This window comes from Macaca fascicularis, chromosome 11, assembly GCF_037993035.2.
Source record: "Macaca fascicularis isolate 582-1 chromosome 11, T2T-MFA8v1.1".
In the NCBI taxonomy this organism is placed as follows: domain Eukaryota; kingdom Metazoa; phylum Chordata; class Mammalia; order Primates; family Cercopithecidae; genus Macaca; species Macaca fascicularis.
Window position 1 is genome coordinate 75,635,981 of NC_088385.1, and position 24,456 is coordinate 75,660,436.

The 24,456-nt window shown below is 43.4% G+C and overlaps 1 protein-coding gene across 6 annotated transcripts in view; it reads right to left on the reverse strand.

Annotated features, from left to right (window-relative positions):
• Positions 1 to 24,456, reverse strand: part of CPM (carboxypeptidase M) — a 78,903-nt gene that overhangs the window by 20,896 nt on the left and 33,551 nt on the right. For 3 of the 6 annotated variants that reach the window (XM_045365595.2, XM_005571503.5, XM_005571502.4), the window contains exon 3: positions 13,056 to 13,153. The exons of the other annotated variants lie outside the window; for them this stretch is intronic. In XM_045365595.2, the coding sequence (XP_045221530.2) occupies positions 13,056 to 13,153 (98 nt within the window). The remainder of the gene's footprint in view (positions 1 to 13,055; positions 13,154 to 24,456) is intronic. 6 annotated transcript variants of the gene reach the window in all.

Genomic DNA, 24,456 nt, shown 5'->3' on the forward strand with positions numbered 1-24,456 from the left:
AGTAAATGAGAACTCAGGGGCAGCAGGTGAGAAAAGCAGGAGAGTGCTGCAGGCACATTCATATAGACGCTGTGCAAGAAAAGATTTCATGGAGCCTCAGAAGAATTTCCAGTCATGATTTCACTGTAGGATTTCAACATTGTGACAAAGGATAAGTGATCCTTGGATGACCACTTCTCACTTGATTCCCTCACTGGCACATAAAGAGATCACACTTTAAACATCTGTTATTCTAATGAACATAGAATAATTGAAATTGGGACTAAGAAAATTTGGGACTGGTGGCAGTGGCTCATGCCTGTAATCTCAGCACTTTGGGAGGCTAAGGCAGAGCCCAGGAGCTCGAGACCAGCCTGAGCAATGTAGCGAGATCCCATCACTACAAAAATAAGAAATTAGCCGGCATGATGACACAGACCTGTAGCCCTAACTACTCAGGAGGTTGAGGTAGGCGGATCACTTGTGCTGCCCAGGAGGTTGAGGCAGCAGTGAGCTGAGATCACATGACTGCATTTCAGCATGGTGACAGAGTGAGACCCTGTCTCAAAAAAAAAAAAAAAAAAAAAAAGAAGAAAGAAAGAAAGAAAGAAAACTTGGGATATATGAATTATAGATTCACAGACACCATAAAATTTAGAGTGAGGGCCGGGCGCGGTGGCTCACGCCTGTAATCCCAGCACTTTGGGAGGCCGAGGCGGGTGGATCATGAGGTCAGGAGATCGAGACCATCCTGGCTAACACAGTGAAACCTCATCTCTACTAAAAATACAAAAAATTAGCCAGGCGTGGTGGCAGAAGAATGGCGTGAACCCAGGAGGCAGAGCTTGCAGTGAGCCCAGATCGCGCCACTGCACTCCAGCCTGGGAGACAGAGCGAGACTCTGTCTCAAAAAAAAAAAAAAAAAAAAAAAAAAAAAATTTAGAGTGAGGTTATTTCCAATCCTGACTTCAACTTTTTTCCTACTCATTTTTTATCTTCCTCTTCTACTACCTTGATTTTTTTTTTTTTTTTTTTTTGAGACAGAGTCTCACTCTGTCACCCAGGCTGGAGTGCGGTGGCACCGTGTTGGTTCACTGCAACCTCCGTCTCCTGGATTCAAACAATTCTCCTACCTACCCTCCCAAGTAGCTGAGATTACAGGCGCCTACCACCTTGTCTGGCTAATTTTTATATTTTTAGTAGAGACCGGGTTTCCATGTTGGCCAGGCTGGTCTCGAACTCCTGACCTCAGATGATCTGCCCACCTCAGCCTCTCAAAGGGCTGGGATTACAGGTGTGAGCCACTGCGCCCAGTCAGATTTTTGTTTTTGTAGTCAAAATTGTCACTGGAAAAAGTTCTTACAAGCTAATAACCAAAAAAGTCACTTGTACCCCACACTGGGTTCCAATTTTAAGATATAACAGGCTTTTGAAGGTCCAGCACCTTTGGAAGTAACCTCGATGAGCTACTGATGACCTGCTCTAAAGCCAGCGGGGAGGAGCTGGTAACATAAAACTGTGACAGTAACTTTAAATGTGAAAAGGGGCCGGGCATGGTGGCTCACGCCTATAATCCCAGCACTTTGGGAGGCTGAGGTGGGCAGATCACCCAAAGTCAGGACTTCCAGACCAGCCTGGCCAACATGGTGAAACCCTGTCTCTACTAAAAATACAAAAATTAGCTGGGCATGGTGGCAGGTGCCTGTAGTCCCTGCTACTCAGGAGGCTGAGGCACGAGAATTGCAGAGGTTGCAATGAGCTGAGATCGCGCCACTGCACTCCAGCTTGGGTGACAGAGTGAGACACCATCTCAAAAACAAAACAAAACAAAAAAAATGTGAAAAGGATAGTTGGTTTAAGGAGCTTTCTCAGAAGGATTTGGGGAGTAATAGGTACAGGAAGGTGAGGAGGAAGTGACCAGGAGTCCTATAGTTCCTTAAATGTCTAAATGCTGGTTAGAGGCCATAGTATGGTTCAATCGGCAAAAATCCCTGACCTATGTGAGTCCCAAGTCAAGAACAGAGAGGAAATGATATCAGAATCCCCATGTGACTCTAATTGTGAATTTCTCTCTTAGCTATCTGAACCATACATTCTCCAGCATGCAAATAATCAAGACATGAGTTGGCAATGAAATTCACCCAACCAAAAAAAAGTGAAAAGGAAGAGTAAAGAAGCCATGATTAGGAGCTAGGTTGAGTTGGTATTCTGTTGGATACAGAATTGGATTAAGCAGTCTTGGGAGTATGGGTAAGAACGAAATATAAAAGTTGGGGCTGGGCACGATGGCTCACGCCTGCAATCCCAGCACTTTGGGAGGCTGAGCTGGGCAGATCAACTGAGGTCAGGGGTTCGAGACCAGCCTGGCCAATATGGTGAAACCCCATCTCCACTAAAAATACAAAAATTAGCCGGGCATGGTGGCTGGTGCCTGTAATCCCAGCTGCTTGGGAGGCTGAGGCAGGAGAATCGCTTGAACCTGGGAGTTGGAGGTTGCAATGAGCTGAGATTGTACCACCGCACTCCAGCCAGGCAACAGTGAGACTCTGTCTCAAAAAAAAAAAAAAAAAAAAAAAGAAAGAAAAAAAGAAAACTGTGATCATCAATTTCTTATTTTGAGAAAGTATCAATTTCACCAATTATTTTTGTTTCACTTCAGTTTTATTCTTCTGTTCATTCAAATAAAATACAATTTCATACAATATATGACACATTTTATTTTATATTCTTTTAATTCCTCTCATTCTCTTACTACAGAAATATATAGATGTCTAGAATGATGTCTAGCAAATATTAATGATGGCTATTTCTGGGTACAGTATTCTGAATGATTTTTATTTCCTCTTATTCTTTTTAAATTAAAGAAAATCTATGTCATTTCTACAAAAATAATAAAATCATGATTCTTTCAGGGAAACAAGTATGTAACCAAAGTATTTTCTGTGTGTCTCAATATTCCACAACAAATCACAAGTTCTCAACTGCAGGGGTAAATAAAAATCTGGAAAATATGATAAAGAACCAACTAAGCGTCAGATAATTTTTTAAACGTTGAGGTAAACAGATGAAATTTCAGAGGCAGTTAAACAAAATCCTCCTTTCTTTTTGGGCCATCTTTTCCTGCTTCTGTAACAGCAGATTTATGCCAAATATTATTCAAATTAATTCTCCCCAACCTTAATATAAATGTCTCAAACACTCATTCATGTTTTATGTATAAACCTCCCTTCATTGAAAATTAAGTCTTTGACAGGAAACCCTGGAGAGTCCAAATTTTAAAAAAGAATGTGGTCAAAAGAGTCTCCAATTGCCCAGGCAGCCTTTCACCCAGCATGCTGGCTTCCTTCCTGTGAGAGCACAGACTTCAGGGAGAAGCCGTCATGAAGAGACGGGGGCCTAATGGACACACGGGCCTCCGGAGACTCACTCCATCTCCTTCATCCGGTGGTTAAAATGGCAATCACCCAGAAAGCAGAAAATGCATTGTCTATCAGCTGCAGTTCAATTCAGCCAAGTTGGAACTTGCCACACAGATAAAAATGAGTGTTCTGGTTCTTCACAGATTGTTTATAAAAAAATAGAAAAAAATTTTTGAAGGAACAATCCACAACCCAGACAGTGTTGTGGGGTGTGTGTGTGTGTGTGTGTGTGTGTGTGAGAGAGAGAGAGAGAGAGAGAGAATCTTCAGCTATCCTAACAATGGAATCTGTTTAACTGTGATGCAGCTTCTGGCGGGAAAGTCATTGGGCTACGGGGCTCCACAGTGGTGTGTGTGTTATAGATTTAAGTTATTTGTCTGACCCGCCGAGCTAATTCTTCTTCTTCAAATATCAGCCTAAACATGACATTTATCTAGCATACTTTTCTTGGCCTCCCAAGTCTAGGTTCACCATGACACTTGCGTTATCTAATGCGGGTCACACACGTTACAATCACCTGGTTGACCTTGACTGACCTCCCCTTCTCCAACTCCACCATTGAAGCCCCGAAGTCAGGGACCCTCATGGTTTTTCTCTGTATCCCTGTGTTCCTGGTATAGCTTGTCCAGCTCCTGTCTATCATGTATTCAATAAATAATTGTGAATAAACTACTGTTGGCAATTCATTATAAGGTCAGGACTATCCTGAGGAAGAACTTTCTGAAATTCACATAAGGACTTAAGGTGCTTTGTAAGGGGAGATATACAAATGATCAAGCTATTTTATCTGAAGGAGTTTTAAACACCGAACAAATTTTATAGAGGTACAGGCTAACAATTCTGCTCATGACAGGGACTTGGGCTATCTGGTCACCCTGGCCCAGCCTCACCAAAAAGTTAATTAATTTAAAACATGCTTAAAATGAATTAGACATTTCACCTGGAAAACAAAGAGCTCTGCCTAAATCTAAAAAGAAAGAACTTAATTATGCAAACTACATAGCATTACTGAGGACATTTTGCTATCACCTGGGATAGTGGTAGAAAAAGGAGCTTGGGAAGTGGCATTTAGAAAGACAAGCTTTAATGTTGTGTTTTGGTTTAATGACAAGTTGGGAACCTCTACTGCATGTTGACTATACATTCCAGATTTTCCAGAACGGCCATAATTTCAGATATTGTGTGCCACTGTCTGTGAAAACCATTAAAATACCCCCTAAGTAAAACATTTAGACATGCAAACTATATCTCATAAACTGTCTTTTATACCTGGAAGGTGTTGAAAATTTTATCCTTTATCTCTTTATTTTTAGGTTGACAAATATGGCCACTATTATCCAGGGAATGTTTTTTCTTTTCAACCTATATTTCTGGAAAACCATAAACTATAAACCAATGCCACAAACGTAAAATTCTATATGTGATGTGAATTTTTCAAAAGCGAAATTTTTGCCTTTGCAAAAATTATCACAGTGAGAAAATTATGGCAGTGAAAGAGATCTGATGAAACCAACTCCATCTTGCGTCTAACCTTCAAGCTGTCCTTGTTCATTCCTGGGCATAGGCTAAACTAACATAGTTCATAGTTTAACATTGAAACAAAGATGATAATAGCCTTTTCCTGAATATAGGACTAACAAATTAGCCACAAGATTAGAAATTATGGCTTAGGAGTTATGCAGCCAGAGGCCGCAAGATTCCAAACCTCCCCAGTTGCTCAGGGGGATAACATCGCTATTGTAAAACCTAAGATACTTTTTAGACCCTGCACTGGATGGATCTGCTGGTACCACCCACATCGATAAACTGGCTCATCTGGTCTTGTGGCCCCCAGCCAGGAACTGACTCAGCACAAGAGAACAGCTTTGATGCCCTATGATTTCGTCTCCGACCTGACCAATCACCACTCCCCACTGTCTCTCCCCCTACCCACCAAATTATCCTGAAAATCCCAGCCTCTGAATTTTTGGGGCGACTGATTTAAGTAATAATAAAACTCCGGTCTCCCGTTCAGTTGGCTTTGCATGAATTAAACTCTTTCTCTATCGCAGTTCCCCTGTCTTAATACATCTGCTCTATCTGGGCAACAGGCAAAATGAATCTGTTGGGCAGTTACAAAAGCCTATATCAAGTCTATCACAGTAAAAATAATTCATTGATCTTTAAGAAATGAAAGCTTAAAAAAATTCCTATCCCCCACCTCCCTAAAAAAGCAGAATTGCAATTTAGGCTGGGCACAATGGCTCAAGCCTATAATCCCAACACTCTGGAAGGCGAAGGCCAGAGGATCACTTGAGGCCAGGAGTTTGAGAACAGCCTGGGCAACACTGTGGGACCCTATCTCTACAAAAAATAAAAAACTCAGCCTGGTGTGGTGGCACACACCTCTAGACCTAGCTACGTGGGAGGATGAGGCAGGAGGATTGCTTGGGCCCAGGTGTTTGAGGTTACAGTGAGCCATGATCACACCAATGCTTTATAGCCTGGGTTACAAAGCAAGACCCCAACTCCAAAAGAAAAAATAATTGCAATTTAGTTAAATTATTTAACAAACATATTCAACAGTTACTTCTACAGTACAGTGATTAAGACCACTGGCCCTGAAGTCAAGGAAACATGGGTTTGAACTTAGGCTCTGACCTAAAATACTTTGCTTAATGTTACTAGAGTTGGCTTAAAACTCTAGGCACTCAATTCTTTTTTTTTTTTAAGACAGGGTCTCGCTTTGTCACCCAGGCTGAAGTACAGTGGTGTGATCATGGCCCACTGTAGCCTCAACCTCTCAGGCTCAAGCAATCCTTCCACCTCAGCCTCCTGAGTAGCTGGGACCATGGGTATGCACCACCATGCCTGGCTAATTAAAAAAATATTTTGTTTTTTAGAGACAAGACCTTACTATGTTTCCCAGGCTAGTCTTGAACTCCTGGCCTCAACAACCTCCCCAGCTTGACCTCCCAAAGTGATGGGATTATAAGTATGAACCACCATGCCTGGCCTGGGCACACAATTCTTTAAGCACACAGTCATGCCTTGCTTCAATATTTCCATTAGGCAGAAATTAGAGCTGTCTTACCAACCTAGAGATTACCCAAGAAAAGTATTTTTTTCTGCAAAATTTGAAAAACACGGCATAGAAGACAGGCACAAAACAAAGAGTAGGGAGGGCTGGGGAAGATTTTCCCAGGCGTCTCTTCTGCATCCACACTCAGGCTGAGGATGTTAGATGCTCCTGGTTTCAGGGCATGGTCCCAGTTTTCAGCATAGCTCTGATTTTAGAGTATTGGTTATAGTTTACTACGCAGCAAGCCAGGAGCAGAATGAGGGGATGGGGGAAGGTGAGGAGACAAGGACCCCATTCCCAGGCAATCTGAATATCTGTAGCATAAGGGAATGGTAGAGAACCCCATTCAACCTGCACTGGCATCAACCCTTCCAATTAAAAAAAAAAAAAGATTCAACTATAGGTATGTCAAGTGATGTAAATTAGGAGGTTGTGTAAATTAAACCTAGAATTGAGGCTTCAATCCAACATGCCAATATGTGTGCAAATAATGTGTGTGCCTGGATGAACCAGAAAAACACCTACTAGTCTTTATTAAAATGAGAAAGAACCGCAGAAATGTTTCTGCCATGCTGCTCTGAAAAATGAATAAACATCGGTGACAAAGGCTCACCATGAGCGCTTTGTCTGTTAGCTCCCCAGCAATCAAGGAGAGAGAAGTGAAGAGTAGAGGAAAGAAAGGGACAGGTAGGTGACTGGAAGATACTTTTTCCAGTGTTGCCCTCTGAGAGTTTGCTACTTTTTTACAGAACCAACAAGCCCAAATCCTCTCACCAAATGGTGCTGGAACAACTTAGTATCCATCCAAGTGAAATTAATTTGAGATAGATCATAGATCTATACTTAATAACTAAAACCATAAAACAGAACATTTTAAAAACAGAGAAAAGAGAGTAAAGGAGTGGATCCACAGCCGGGCAAGGCCTGGTGCTCAGGCTCTGGGTTCCCACAGCTGGTGACCAAGCACAAACCTGGGCCCCCTTCATGGTACATGGGGCTAATAAACATGCCTTCTGCAGAGGTGATCAAAAGAAACGAGGCCTAAAAAGCACTTATAGTCATCTGTGCTGAAGAAATGTTAGCTATTGTTATTATTTTCTTTTTTTTTTTTTTTTGAGACGGAGTCTCGCTCTGTCGCCCAGGCTGGAGTGCAGTGGCCGGATCTCAGCTCACTGCAAGCTCCGCCTCCCGGGTTCGGGCCATTCTCCTGTCTCAGCCTCCTGAGTAGCTGGGACTACAGGCGCCCGCCACCTCGCCCGGCTAGTTTTTTGTATTTTTTAGTAGAGACGGGGTTTCACCGTGTTAGCCAGGATGGTCTCGATCTCCTGACCTAGTGATCCGCCCGTCTCGGCCTCCCAAAGTGCTGGGATTACAGGCTTGAGCCACCGCGCCCGGCCTATTTTCTTATAAAGCAGTGTTTGAGGAGGCAACTTGCCAGCCTGATTAATGTGGCATAGTGAGCCTGTGCCATAGAAAGCATGTGAGACAATGGAAGGTCACTGAAGACAAAAAAAATACCTACAGTAGGAGCCATGATCCTAGTAGAACAAGGACCTTTGCGAGAATAACAGAATACGGGAAATTCATGCAAAATGCGGAGTGGGTTTAACTTTACTTATTTTGTAACAATACTTGGCTGAAAAGGGGCCATTTTAAGTTGATTTTGCAACCCAGAGTTTGCTTTTGGCATTCCTGAGTGTAGCCAGGTGAATTAGCCTGAACCCTCAGCATCAATCAAATGAACCTATCTTCACAATTCCTAAGATGTGTATTAGCCAAAAAGATTTTGCCTAAATTCAACAAACCTTTAGATTTAATTTCCACTTTGAAGTAAAGACAGGGACTAGAGGTACAACTGCAATGATACTATAAAGAAGCAAACCAAAAATCCAGAATATGTGACATTCTATAGGGCAGACAACTGATTAGGCTCTTTATCAAGCCTGGTATCATAATAAAAATACATTGGATTAAATGAGATCCAAGAGATCTAATATATCCACTAAATGTGATGCATGGGCCAGGACTGGATCCTGATTTGGGTAATTTTAGAGACATTTGAGGACAATTGGAGAAACTAGAAAGTAGGGGATAAGATAAAGACAGAATAAAGATTTATTGGTACAAAAACGTAGCTAGTATTTACCTAAAAATGTTGCAAATAGCATAGTCTCTTTTGGTAAAAGTGCATGCACACACAAATATCTGGAAAAATAAATAAGAAATTAGGAGCACTAATTTTGGGAAGGTCAGTATATAATGTTTTGTTTATACTTTTTCTAACATGAACATATGTTGATCTTGTAATTTTTTTTTTTTTTTTTTTTTTGAGACAGTCTCACTCTGTTGCCCAGGTTGGAGTGCAGTGGTGCGATCTCGGCTCACTGCAACCTCTGCCTCCTGGGTTCAAGCGATTCTCCTGCCTCAGCCTCCCGAGTAGCTGGGATTACAGGTGCACGCCACCGTGCCCAGCGAATTTTTGTATTTTTAGTAGAGATGGGGTTTCATCATGTTGGCCAGGCTGCCTTGAACTCCTAAACTCAGGTGATCCACCCACCTCAGCCTCCCCAAATGCTGGGATTACAGGCGTGAGCCCCCATGCTTGGCCTGCTTTTTTTTTTTTTTTTAACATTTAGTTTCAGGAGTACATGTGCAGATTGGTTCTACAGGTAAATTTTGTGCTGTGGGGATTTGGTGTATGGATTATTTCATCACCCAGGTAATCAGCTTAGTATCTAATAGGTAGGTATTTGATCCTCACCCTCCTCCCAACCTCCATCCTCAATTAGGTGCTAATATCTATTGTTCCCTTCTTAGTGCCCATGTGTATTCAATGTTTAGTTCTCACTCATAAGTGAGAACATGCAGTGTTTGATTTTCTGTTCCTGCGTTAGTTTGCTTAGGATAAGGTCAAAGGTGCATGATCTCGTTCTTTTTTTACGGCTGCATAGTATGACATGATGTATATATACCACATTTCCTTTATCCAGTCTACCACTGATGGGCATTTAGACTAACCCTATGTCTTTGTTATTGTGAATAGTGCTCCAGTGAACATATGTGTGCATGTGTCTTTATAGCAGAACAATTTATATTCCTTTGGGTAGATATTGGGATTGCTGGGTTGAATCGTAGTTCTGTTTCAAGTTCTTTGAGAAATCACCACACTGCTTTTCACAGTGGTTGAACTAATTTACATTCCTACCAGCAGCGTATAAGTGATTCCTTTTCTCTGTAGCCTCATCAGCATCTGTTATTTTTTGACTTTTTATTAATAGCCATTCTGACTGGTATGAGATGGTATCTCATTGTGGTTTTTGATTTGCATTTCTCTGATGATTAGGGTTGTTAGACACTTTTTTTTTTTTTTTTTTTGAGACGGAGTCTCGCTCTGTCGCCCAGGCTGGAGTGCAGTGGCGCGATCTCGGCTCACTGCAAGCTCCGCCTCCCGGGTTCACGCCATTCTCCTGCCTCAGCCTCCCGAGTAGCTGGGACTACAGGCGCCCACAACCGCGCCCGGCTAATTTTTTGTATTTTTAGTAGAGACGGGGTTTCACCGTGGTCTCGATCTCCTGACCTTGTGATCCGCCTGCCTCGGCCTCCCAAAGTGCTGGGATTACAGGCGTGAGCCACCGCGCCCGGCGTTAGACACTTTTTCATATGCTTTTTGGCCACCAATTTCTAATTTAAAAAAAGACCCAATTCCAAAACAAGGCATAAATAAGTAAAATAAAAATACATCGGGGAAAATGGCAGGTGTAATCAGCAGAGCTGAGTCTCCCTGATGCAGCTGATGCTCCCTGTCATCCAGCCATGGTACTAAGTGTGGAAACACACACACACACACACACACACACACACACACAGTGGGGGTGGGGGTCTCATTTAAAAAATAGTGTGGCCAATTCTGTCCACCCTGACACTCAGTGTGTATGTGTTCCCTGCAGGGATTCTCCACCTAAGGTCCATAAACTCCTAGATAATCCACAGGCCCTGAAGTCAGAGGTCAAATTTATAAGAGAATAGCAAGGAGTACATCCAAAAAAGGTTAAGAACCACTGCCCAAAAATGTTAGCTCTGTTGCTTCTTAAAAATGCTTTCAATTTCAAAAGATCTATGGGAGGAAAAAGGGGGTCATTAGATCCTGTATTCAGAAGGACTTCTCAACTCCTAGCGGCATGGGGAGGGCAGAATAGATAAGCTCTCAAATTCAGAATAATAAATTTCTTACTAGCCCCATAGAGCCCTCAGACATTGCCATGAGCTGGGACACATAAGGGGGTAACAGTGCTTCAGATTCCCACCCCAAAATACACTGGGACTTTTCCTCGCTGCCTAGTCTCAGCCCTCAGCATTTCTCAAAGAATCAGAGCGCACTCGCGAGCCCTGATTTGAACAATACACCAACTACCCAGACAGCAAGATGCCAGAAATTTAGGAGAGTGCATGGAAAGAATAAGCAAATTTGGAGGTAGGTGAGGGAAAGGACTCTTGCTTATCTTTGGGAGTTTCAGTTCTGACAACTAATTTCTGAGTAGATGGCTGGAACCTCTGAAATGCCAGCAATAAATAAACTACTAAATACAAATGCATTCTGAGCTGGGTGTGGTGGCTTACACCTGTAATCCCAGAACTTTGGGAGGCTGAGGTGGGCCTCCCAAAGGCCCCTGACGTCAGGGCCTCCCTGACGTCAGGGGTTCGAGACTAGCTTGACCAAAATGGTGAAACCTCATCTCTGCTAAAAAAAAAAAAAAAAATACAAAAAAAAAAAATTATCTCGGCATAGTGGTGCATGCCTGTAGTCCCAAATACTCAGGAGGAGGAGGCAGGAGAACTGCTTGAACCTTGTAGGCAGAGGTTGCAGTGAGCCGAGATCATGCCAATGCACTCCAGCCTGGGAGACAAGAGCAAAACTCCGTCTCAGAAAAAAAAAAAAAAAAAAAAGAAAAGAAAAAAGCATTCTGAGGGACCTTGATCAATAGACTAGATAGCAAAAGGGAAAGGCAGTCTGAGTTGCTGTCTGTAATGAACAGTTGTTTTCTTAAAACCAACTTTGGTCAGACTCCTTGCAACGTAGTCTTTTTTAAAGAAACCGCCCGTTATGCTCAAAAAGTCACAGACGGACTAAACTTGCACCCATCCCAAAAGCGAGTTCAAAGATTTACTCCTTTGTTAGGGGCAGGTGCCTGCATCTTAGCTGCAGCTGCAAGAAGTATCCTCTCTCAGCAGGACAGGTTGGGCAGCATGCCTGGCAAGGGCAGGCAGAGTGTACCATGAAAGGTGGATCCGGTTCCTATAGAGTTTGGGGAGGCCTAAGTCAGAACAGGAAGCTCAGCACTGATTAGAGCATGCCACCCGCACTACTGCAAATCCAGAAGTGTTTTAACAAGTCAGCAGATAGTACTTATTGGAATATGCATGTAAATGACAAAGTCCCTAAAGTTACAAGTTGTGTTTTACAGTGTAATACCCATATTCCTGCGCAAAGTTTCCTTATTGTGATGGCTGGGAACTCTTTGATTGCTCAGTTTTATAGAGTCCTGGTAAACAGAAAATATTTCGGTTGTCATGGTCTCAAAATATGCTGAGGAAGCAAGGTGAGAAATAGACGTGAACATCTTCAACTGCCTGGCAAGAATGGCTGTGTAGGTAACAGTGGTAAATGATATTTTGAGGAACCTAAAAATTAATTAAAAGTAGAGTTTATCCCTGCTAAGTTGGAAAAGAGGCAAGATATTATTAAGGAATTTAAAGGTGTGGTTTTTGTGTGTGTGTGTGTGTTGTGTTTGTTTGTTTGAGATGGAGTCTCACTCTGTCGCCGCCTAGGCTGGAGAGCAGAGACACCATCTTGGCTCACTGCAGCCTCCACCTTCCTGGGTTCAAGCAATTCTCCTGCCTCAGCCTCCCGACTAGCTGAGATTACAGGTACGCGCCACCACACCTGGCTAATTTTTCGTATTTTTAGTAGAGACAAGGTTCCACCATGTTGGCCAGGCTGTCTTTAACTACTGACCTCAAGTGATCTGCCTGCCGTGGCCTCCCAAAGTGCTGGGATTATAGGCATGAGCCACTGCACCCAGCCAAGTGTTTGTTGAATGGTGAGTAGGGGAGAATCCCAAGTGTGATTGTCTAAACTGGAGCACTGAACACCCTGAGTATTAGATTTGAGAGAGAGTAACAAAAGCATTTGAAAAGCCAGATCTGGTTGTGGGTTCGGATATAATACAGCTCCTTTGCTGGGTCACCTTCACGCTGACCAGGAGGTTGGAAAACTCAACCCAGAAAGGAGATTGCAGGGATTGGCTGGCAGAAGTTCAGGGCTGGGGAACTGTTGTTCTTTCGGCCCCAAACACAAAACAAGCTCCAGCTACTCTGACAGGGCGCTGGGTACACAACCATTTGGCTGTGGTGGTTGTTGGACCCTGATTCCTTAACTTCCCACAGGCCTCACAGGAAGACCTCTCCAGGCCTTGCTTCTTTGCTACAATGCATGCTGGAGACTTCCCAAGCTTCCTCTGTAGCATTTACACAGAGCTCAAGAGACCGTAGGGGAAGCTTCTCTGGTGACATTTCAGAAATTCGAGCCACATACGTACCTCATCTCCATGCATATTTGCCACGTATTTGAACTCCGGAATCCCAATTCTGTGTTCCTTTGGAAACCGCCCCACAACAAGAACCCACAGGTTTCTACCTTTACAGGAAAAGAAGAAAAGATGGAAAAGTAAGTTGTCTCTTAAAATGACAAATGAACTCTGGGAGAATGAGACTAGGAAACAGGATGCTGCTTCCCCCACATGATCGTTTGAATGTTTCATGGTGACTTAAGTTTGTATGACTAATATCTCCGTGCTTAAAACACTTTTCGTTTACTGCCAGAATTTATGGAAACCCTTTCAATTCAGCACAAATATTTCACTTATTATTTTAGAACGTGATTTTTAAAAGCTGAAGACTTATTAGGGGATGTAGATGTTATTCTTCTAAAATGTGTACATACTTTGCTCTGAGATCCTGGAGTCTCTGAGATCCTGGAGCCTCCTAGGATCTTGTTAATTTACACAATTATACAAAGTTAAATCCTAGTTGATGGTTGACTGGGAGGGTGTCATAACTCACAGTACAAGGAAAGAGAAAAAACAACAATAAAAGTAACTCAGGGCTGGGCGCGGTGGCTCACACCCAAAATCCCAGCACTTTGGGAGGCCAAGGCGGGCGGATCATGAGGTCAGAAGATTGAGACCATTCTGGCTAACATAGTGAAACCCCGTCTCTACTAAATAGACAAAAAATTAGCTGGGCGTGGTGGCGGGCGCCTGTAGTCCCAGTTACTCGGGAGGCTGAGGCAGGAGAATGGCGTGAACCCGGGAGGTGGAGCTTGCAGTGAGCCAATATTGCGCCACTGCACTTCAGCCTGGGTGACAGAGCAAGACTCAGTCTCAAAAAAAAAAAAAAAAAAAAAAAAAAAAAGTGACTCAGAAGGGAGATTGTTTTTAAAGTAGGAGATCCTGAATTCTGCATTTGAATGCTGATGTGACACAGCCCCTTGGGAGCATCCTTGATATGTGTGAGTACTGTCAGGTGAACTGGGAACCACAACCCAAAGAAAGCATCTAAGTCTTAGCTCTATTTGATTTGGGCAAGAAAGGGCAGAGACGAAAGCTCACTGAGGATTTGCTTTGTGCAGATATTATGTGTGCTGCTCTAGGCTCAGGTAATCTCAAGTAATCCCTTGTCATGACCCACTGAGACGGATTATTAACCAAACTTTACAAATGAAAAAACTGATCTTCAAAAATATTAAGTAAAGGGCTTATGATCACACTGCCAATCAGAGGCTGTGATTTGAGTCCCTGAGCCAAGAACTGAACTCCAGTCTATTTGACTTCAATTCTAGTGCTCCTCCCACTAACAAAAACTGCTTGTCTCTTAATAAGCCACATGCTCTATGCCCAACGAATTTCTGGTCTATCGGAGAATAGCAACACACAAGCATATACCAGAGTGTGACATATCATAGATGTGTGTGTAGTGTACTGTTGTGGGCATAGAATAAAAAAGCAAATGGGTAATTTTTTCCAAGGAGGGGGATGATGAAAAGCTTTACGGATGTAGGGTTTTACAGATGATGCCTCTACACAAGGTTCTGAAGAGTGATTCTGAGTTTGCCACGCGGACAAGCACACTACTACATCTGGTGGTTCCCCATCAGAAGCATTTGATCAACCAATTTCATTAACCTTCCATTCCCCAACCCTGTCAATTCTTTGTTGTCTGCAGCTTTACTTCTACAAAGTTACCTTTTTCATATGAAACAAGGAACTTTTCATGAGTGAGCTGTTACACCTGGCTTTTAAAGTTTGTTTCTGAGGAATTCTTTTGTGTTAACTAATTGTACAGAATATGATCTAGTTCACTTACAAGCAAGGAAAAAATTAAGTATCATCTCAATATAATATTTATCAATAGTTATTGATAACTATGCATCTGTAAGCTGGCCTATTACATAAAAGATAATGGAAGATGGCATAAACCTGACTTGATATGGATCTCCAATATTATTTTGTTTAAGGAAGGAGGGAAATCACACTGATAAAAATCTAAATGAAGAAGCACTTTGATGAGTAATTCAATCTCAATTTTAGCACGAGTGGCCCCTAAGTGAACTGCAAGATGAGAATCTTACCTTGAACAACCTCAACGATACAGTCTGAGAATGAAAACCAACCAACTGACCTGAAGAACACTATCCTTTGGAATGACAGGCCTCTTGAAGGGTTTTAACTGCCCTCTCCAACTTACTGGCTATCTCTGGTCTAGACCAGAGCAAATGCACAAAGGACAAACTATTTACTTTTCACAACATGACTGTCAGGGTAAGAAGTAATCTAAACAAAGTTTTGTTTTTGTTTTAAATCAAGGTTAGAAAGACTACCTTTACTCCCAAAAGTTCCTGCTAAAACAGGTGTTCTAAAGAGTTCTGAAGTACTCAGCCTCTCTCTCTCCACCACTAAGTAAATGAAGTTTATCTATATTCAGGAACTCACGCAGCGTTTAACACAAATCCTGGGGCTGTGACATAAGTGCACATCTAAGTTTGCCTGGAGGATCAGGAAAAGTTTTATAATTTAGAAGTGTTCGTTAAGATCTCTAAGACAAGAAAGCAGACAAGTGCTACAAAATACTATAGGAGTTCAGGAGAAAGTAGAAAGAGAAGCTTGGAAAATTAAGTATAGCTTCAACAGGCAGAAATAGGTGAGGTGCCTTTCCCACATCAGAGGCACTGGGGATCTTTGTAAAAATGCCAATTCCTGAGCCCCAGCCTCAATCAAACTCTTGGGGTAAAGTGTGAAACTGGCATTTAGCAAGCTCCTTTGGTGACTGGGAGGCTCATTAAAGTTTGAAAGTTGCTGAGACTGAGGTAGGAAAACGTCCAGACAGATTTGAGAGGTAGTTGATATTTAGGTACAATCATTTCATTTTACATATAATCGTTAACATGTTTATATGTTAAGAAATATACTTCTAGGCCGGGCGCGGTGGCTCAAGCCTGTAATCCCAGCACTTTGGGAGGCCGAGACAGGCGGATCACGAGGTCAGGAGATCGAGACCATCCTGGCTAACACGGTGAAACCCCGTCTCTACTAAAAAAATACAAAAAACTAGCCGGGCGAGGTGGCGAGCGCCTGTAGTCCCAGCTACTCGGGAGGCTGAGGCAGGAGAATGGCGTGAACCCGGGGGGCGGAGCTTGCAGTGAGCTGAGATCCGGCCACTGCACTCCAGCCTGGGCAACAGAGCGAGACTCCGTCTCAAAAAAAAAAAAAAAAAAAAAAAAAAAAAAAAATATATATATATATATATATATATATATATATATATATATAATTCTAATCCACCTTTTTAAATGGCTGACTAATATTTTATTATATGAATGCACTACCATTTAGTCAATTCTCTATTGTTAGGTGTCCAATGATAAGTAATTTTATGTAAACTATAGCACGTTCACTAAAATTATGTACAGAATTTATAACATTAAAATATTTTATAATGTGGAAAAAGAATGCAAAATTATATAATCACAACCATGTTAAACAGACTTTCTATTAAAAACCTATAGCTTCGTAGCATATAAAGCCTTAAATAATGGATGAGGCCAGGTGTGGTGACTCATGCCTGTAATCCCAGTGCTTTGGGAGGCTGAGGTGGGAGGATCACTTGAGGCCAGGAGTTTGAGACCAGCCTGGGCAACATAGTGTGATGCCATCTCTACAAAAACTTTAAAAATTAGCTGGGTGTGGTGGCATATGTCTGTAATCCTAGCTACACACTGTAACATTCTACCCAGGGCCTGAAAGCTTAAGAAGATGAATAACTCCTCCCTTCTCAAGCCCAGTTCGAAGGCGCAAGGTCACTTGCATCAGCATCGTGCCTCAGCAAGACAGCAGAAGCAGGAGGACAGCCAGCAGGAAGACACCTACCCTGGCCGGAAGACATGTACCCCTGAAGATCGAGAAACAGGCCATCCGGGTACAACATGGCAGTTACGTCAGACTAGGACACTTCCTGTTTACAGGAGACTATAAAACCTTTGCCGTGTCCTCACTTGGGGCTGACGCCATTTTAGGCCTCAGCCGCGTGCACCTAGGCGCTCATTAAAACAGCATGTTGCTCCACACCGCCTCCTGTTGTCTGTTGGCGCGCCCTCGGGGTTCCAACCAATACAACAACCTTAGGCTCAGGGAGCTGAGGTGCAAGGATCCCTTGATCCCAGGAGTTGGAGGTTACAGTGAATCATGATTGTACCACTGCACTGCAGCCTGGGACACAGCGAGACCTGTCTCTTAAAAAATTAATAATAATAACGAATGCATCCCAGCAGGATTGAAAATGGCACACTGTCAGGGATAAGAGACTAAATGATAGGATGATAAAGCCAATTAATTATTTTTACCTTTCTATCTTTCCAGTTTTTTAAATTAAAAAAAAAAATACCCAACCCTGTCATTCAAAAGTGCAGATACTATGTGCCAGGCACTCTGCTAAGCACTTTATGTTATTTGATCTTCACAATACCTGTGAGGTGTGTGATAGCCACAATGTATAGTTGAGGAAACTTAAGTGGCAGAACCAGGGTTCAAATCCAAGTCTGTCTGATTCCAAAATCTGTGCTCTTCTGAGGATCTAAGCCTGCCTCAATGTCCCTGAAAGTACTAAACAGGCCAAAGTCAACCCCACTCTGGGGAAAAAGTTCCCAGCAGTTCTTTCAGCATCGTGTTGCTGTGGTTTGCACCTGGGGCAAGACTGGGCTTTCTTCCTGGCTATGACTGATTACAGAACAAGACACCTGAATCCAAGGCTACCCTACTGGGACATTCCACCTTGGGTGTTAATGTCACAACTCCATCAGACTATCTCTGTGTGGAGAGTCTCAATGGGACATGCCTAGGGAGAAGCAGAGACCTTGGGTGGCCCAGTCACTGGGACAAAGCCGCAGTGATGTGAAGCACATTCCAGTTTTTCGTGAGGCTTGTTGTGTGTTTGGTCTGATACATAAAGTTCTGGTACACAGAATAATAGATCAGCTGGTTTCCCAGGCTTGCATGTTTCTCTGTGTATCCTTACAAGTCACCTTTGACCTAAGTCCAAGCTTGAGAGAGTTTCCTCAATGAACTGAGTTTCAGTTTCTTCCTTGTAAGTGGGAATAACAGCCCTATTGGCAAGGCTGCTGTAAGGCTGCACTGTAGTGTGAGTTCCTTTTATCTTCCCTAATAATGATCCAAAGATCTGACATCAATTTCACGTATGCACATTCCCACTATACCCCACACACAAGAAGTTTATCACATACGGCACGCAAAACCCACATTAAATAATGAGCGAATCCCCAGAAGAGTTGAAAATCACATATCATTTAGTCAGTTTAAACACTCAGTCCCCAAAGTTCACACGCCCTTTGTATTTGAAGGAGAGGAAGAGGTACCTGGCTAAGTGGTTTATTACAAACAAAACAAATGGAGGTTAACAAACAAAACAGAGACAAAAGGCATGGGTGAGGTTTCCAGACTAGCTATGCTTGCATTTTATTATTCACAGCTCAAAGCATTTTATGTATATTCACTCATTTAACCCTAACAGCCACAAATGGTAGATATAGGGTTATCCTTTCATACACAATTCAACAGTCCTTGGGAACTTCATAAGGCAGAGGTTCTCAAAGTGTGGTCGCGGGACCAATAGTATGAGTATCACCTGGGAACTGGTTAGAACCGCACATCCTTGCATTCCACCCTAGACGTGCTGAAAGAGAAACTCTGGGGTTGGGGAGCAGTAGTGTGTGTGTGTGTGTGTGTGTGTGTGTGTGTGTGTGTGTGTGTGTGTGTGTGTGTTTTGAGGCAGAGTCTCGCTTTGTTGCTTTGTCCCCCCAGGCTGGAGTGCAGTAGAGCAATCACGGCCCACTGCAGCTGCCACTTCCTCGGTTCAAACAACTCTCATGCCTCAGTCTCCAGAGTAGCTGGGACTACAGATGTGCACCACCACGGCCAACTAATTTTTGTATTTTTAATAGAGATGGGGTTTCACCATGTTGGCCAGGCTGGTCTCGAACTCCTGACCTCAAGTGATCTGCCCACCTCGGCCTCCCAAAGTGTTGGCATTACAGGCGTGAGCCACTTCATGCGGCTGGAAATCTGTGTTTTAATAAGCTCTCCAGGTGATTCCCAGTCGCCTGAAAGCTTAAGAACCACTGTAACAAAGGACAAGACTGGGTAGTCTATCCATGGAGTCTCTGCTGTGTTCTTAACCACTATGCTGTACTGCTAATCACCTCAGAGATGGAACATGGAAAACATCTTAGAAAAAAAATCAAAGAAAAACAAAAGAAATGTGAGTGTGTGAAGCAAGCTTGCTGTGTACTGGCTTCTGTTGTTGAGGTTATTGTCTGTCTCCCCTCTGGGGAGAACTGGAAATGGAAGGAGGGAGTCGAGGGGCACGATGAGGATGGTTTGAGAAGTGATGGCTATTGTTTGCTGCCTCAGTTTTGTTTGATTAGCTGGTACATCCCAAATTGCTCTCCACTTAAGGACTACAGGTGAGCCTTAGTCACTTTGCTCCAGAGCTGTGGAATCTGGAGTAGCTGCACTTCTGGGATCAGGCTGTTAGGTGTTCTCCCTCCACTCAGTTTGAATGCTAGTCAGCAAATAGGCTAAGAAAGTAGGGTAGGTAGGCCAGGCGTGGTGGCTCACACCTGTAATCCCAGCACCTTGGGAGGCCAAGGCAGGCAGATCACTTGAGGTTGAGAGTTCGAGACCAGTCTGATAACATGGTGAAAGCCCGTCTACTAAAAATACAAAATTAGCTGGGCATGGTGGTACATGCCTGTAATCCCAGCTACTCGGGAGGCTGAGGCTGGAGAATCCCTTGAACCCAGGAGGCAGAGTTTGCACCATTGCACTTCAGCCTGGGCAACAAGAGCAAAACTCTGTCTCAAAACAAACAAAAAAACCAAAAAGAAAGTAGGGTAGGCATGTTCTCACGCATAAGTGGGAGTTGAACAATGAGAACACATGGACACAGGGAGGGGAACATCACACACCGGGGCCTGTTGGAGGGTTGGGGGGCAAGGGGAGGGGGAGCATTAGGACAAATACCTCATGCATGCGGGGCTTAAAACCTAGATAACGGGTTGATAAGGTGCAGCAAACCCCCATGGCACATGTATACCTATGTAACAAACTTGCATGTTCTGCACATTTATCCCAGAACTTAAAGTAAAATTTAAAAAAAAAAAAAGAAAGAAAAAAGGAAGTAGGGTGGCTAGAGTGGCAAGGGAAGGAAAGACATGGACAAAATCCATCTGCACCATACACACCCTGTCTCTGGGACATGCACCTTTTTTCATGGCAAACCACCCAGCATGCACTGGGGTTTCTGCAGAGTTTCCAGTTTAGGCCAGTCCACATGAACACCCAGTCTGTTTCTGAACTTGCAAAGCTGAGAGCCTGTCAGATGCGATGCCCTCTAGCCTGCCCCAGGTCAGCCACAGGATCCCAGTAAAGCTTAACTGTCATATTCTGCATAGCGGGCTGGGAATTCCTGACTTTGTTTATGGACAGGGGAATCTGTCAAGGAAGGGTCTCAGGGAGTCAGGTGATCCAGGGGTCTTGTGCTGCTGTGATAAGAGTAAGTGCTCTATTCTGCTCTGAAGTAATGAAGGGGCTGGGCTGTTTCTTCTGCCTAGGTCAATTCTAAAATCTACTTAGAACCATGAGTTTTGCAGTTCAGTTTAATATGGGAGTGAGAGGAACACAGGAGGCTTCCCTGTTCAGGCATCCCAAAATGGAACGAGAAATAGGCAGGCATTTGACTCCGACTTCTGCTGCACTGGAATTTCCCGTTGCACAGATTCTGGTGTGGGGTCTAAAATGAGGCCACCTGCTGTGTGAGTATAACCCTGGGCCTTGTGGAGGTTGTGGGACTCAGCAGTCCCCAGGGATTCTGCATGGATCTGGGAACTATGTCCCCTGCACTTTTCTCTCTGGCCCACCTCTTTGGGCCCAGCATTCCTGGCTCTTCTAACTGATCGCCTGGACAAGGAAGCTTTACTCAGTGGAGTATGCTAACCCTGCGATGGCACTCTGAGGGTAGGGCGTGGAGCGCTGGTTGTTACCAGGGACTACCTCATGCTTACCAGTCTTCACAGCTGTCTTGTCATCCACCCCACCCCTTGGCTGCACCACCACCACCACTGCCACCATATACACCCTAGTCACTCTCTAATCCTGTGTCATCTTTCTTCACAACTTTTTCACTCTTTGAGATTGTATATTTGTTTATCTATATAGTGTCTGTCTCAACCGAAATGTAACCCACAAGGGCATTGCCTGTTGTGTTCACCATTTTGTTTAGGTTGCTGGTTTTGTTCACTGCTAACCTAACAGTGTCTGGCACATAGTAGGTTTCAATTAGCATCTACTGTAACATATCAAAAATTATTGGTGTATCTCCAGGACTGCTTTTTATTGATAAATATTGGCACATAACATCCAGATCCAGATTCTTCCCCTGGGTATTCAGGGTCCTCGATCACCTGCCCTCCACCTGAATTTCCCACTACCTGCCACCACAAATGTGCCTGCAGAAGGCGGGTTCCTTTCTGCACCCTAGTACCCAAGGCACAGCCCCACCTTCTTTATGTTGTTTTAGCCTAAAATGACTTCAATGGATTTTCTGCCTTTTAAAATCCTCTGAGTCCCACAGAATCCTGGTTCTAAGAAGTTCCCCCAGACTGCTCTGACTCACCTGGGTTTTTCTCTCTCCAGAATATTTCTATAAAGTGGCATCCCAAGAATTGTCACTGTGAAGCATTCTGCCTTGAAGTTAGTTTTCTAAGGGTGTCACAGCCGGGCATGGCGGCTCATGCCTGTAATCCCAGCACTTTGGAAGGCCAAGGAGGACCGATCACTTGAGGTCAGGAGTTTGAGACCAGCCTGGCTAACACGGTGAAACTCTGTCTCTACTAAAAATACAAAAATTAGCTGGGCATGGTGGTGTGCGTAACCCAGCTACTTGGGAGGCTGAGGCATGAGAATCACTTGAACCTGGGATGTAGAGGTTGCAGTGAGCCAAGATCATGCCACTACACTCCAGCCTGGGTGACAGAGTGAGACTCAGTCTCAAAAAAAAAAAAAAAAAAAAAAAAGGTTTCATGTGGTTAAGTCTTGATTTCATAACAATATTATCATATTTTCCTTTTGCTCCCCTACTGTGTCTACCAGGTAAATCATGGCCATTCCCCAAGGCCCAGGTCACCTTCTTAGTAAAGACCTTGGTGGTGGGCTGTACTATTGGTGGCCCAACATCTGGTGCCCTGATGAACTCAGGCATATCATGTGACCTGCTCTGTCCAGTGAAATGTGGACAGAAATGATATGTACCACTTCTGGGCAGAGCTGTAAGGGCCGATGCCTGATTTGCCATCTCCTTTCCCTCTGACACAAGACAGGCAATGATTGGATAGAGGGTGCTCTGTCAGCTTTGGTCCTGGAGGGAAGGTGACAGGGAGCAGAGTCACAACTGTTCAATAACGGACATATGAGTGAGATCTACATCTTTATTTTTCTGTTATAAGCCATAGCAATTTGTGGGTCTTCTATTTTTGCAGTATAGTCCAGCCCTTTTCATATGACACTGCTTCCATAACCAACCCAAACCAAAATGACTTTCCCTCTAGTGAATGTTCATTATACTTACTGCTGATACCTGTGCTTTTTCAGACAGGGGTTCCAGAACCATAAAATTTTGTGGAAGTGACCCAGAAGTAAAGAAAGCTTAGAAAATATGTTTTAGGCCAGACAAGGTGGCTCACACCTGTAATCCCAGCACTTTGGGAGGCCGAGGCAGGTGGATCATTTGAGGTCAGGAGTTCTCTGCAAAAAGTACAAAAATTAGCTGGATGTGGTGGTGCACAGTCAAGACATTCATTTATATTTCTGACATCACTTTCACGCTTTGACAAAATGAAGTCCAAATGAAAGCATGTTGTTGAGTAAACTTTCCTTTGTTTGGGTGATTGATCAAATATGAACTGGATCCCATGGCTCTAACTGCTTTTCCTTCAATGACTCCCCATGGCATTGCGATGGCACCTGATCCCCTCAGCATGCACACCAGACCTCTTGGGATCTGTCTTCTTCCTGCCTTGGGTTTCCCACCCCAATCCCATATACCAGGCCCTAGCCATTCTTCATTATGTGTAGTTCCCAAAGGAGGTAACTCCCTGCCTTGACACCTTTAATACCTGCTCTTTCTTCTGCATGGATTGTCCTTAGCCCACCCCATCAAAGCGGCCAACCTCCCCTTGCCTTTTCAAGGCTCAGCTAAAAGCCTCCTGATCCTTTTGCTCAGCCCCATCCCCTACCACCCTAAGTTAGATGCTGCCTTTGAACTTTCATAGATAGTACCCCTGCAACCCCTCTCCTATCACTTATTGAAACCAAAGGTTTTCCTGCAAGCAAAGGATTGTGTATCTCTGTGTTTGCAAAATCCTAATGTAGTGTCTGGCGTATACTTAGCAAATGATTGATAAATGTGTGCTGAGTGAATGGATGATTGGATAAGTTAACAACCAAACCTGAGGAAGTTCACTTGGAGTCCGAGTCACCCCTGGTCCAGAGATTAGAGGAAACTGTTTTCCAGTATTGATGGAAAAGTCCGTGGCTAGTCTATGAGGTGCCATTTTGGGTGGGCTCTGGAAAGAACCCAATTTTCTAGATCAAATCAAGAGTCGATGGACCTTCCTGGAATACTTCCATACAAGAAAGTGCCAAGATCCAAACCAAATGTCTGGCTTCAAGTTAAGATTCTTCCAACATTATGGGAAGATACAGTTTCATTTGCTTACACGTTCATCTCCATGGCATTAAAGTTTTGATATTATACCCAAGAAATGTAGATGTTAAGTTCCATTTCATATCTTCCCGAATAGGTGAATGGGGAGGTTTGGGAATTTCAGTTCCTAAATTAGGGATAGTTGCTTTTTTAATTGGAAAAAAAAAAAAAGAGGAAAAATCTGAAGCTGCATTGAGTTGCAATACATTTTCTTTCTTTTTCTTCAAGACAGTCAAGACTCCCAGAGAAACAGAACAGCCTGTCTCATTAATCACTAACCATCAACAAAAACAGGAAGACTGTAGGAAATTCCTCTGCCGTTCTCCTCTTGCAACTCCACCTTCTCTATTCCTCCCACTCCATTCCCAGGTCAGAGGCTCATAAACCTGTCCCGCTTCCTCTAAACATTTTAATTTTTAACCTATAAATTATAAGACATTTTTAAGAATGGAGTTTTAAAAACTGGACATAATTATCATGCCCCAATCATTAAAATTTTTCTATGTTCCCCTCTAGGGTCCCCCCCCCCGCCCCGCCCCGCCTTCATATAGATACAGGAAACTTGTTTTTTAATCCCCAAAGTGAAAACCTCTAGGGGCCTCATGCTAT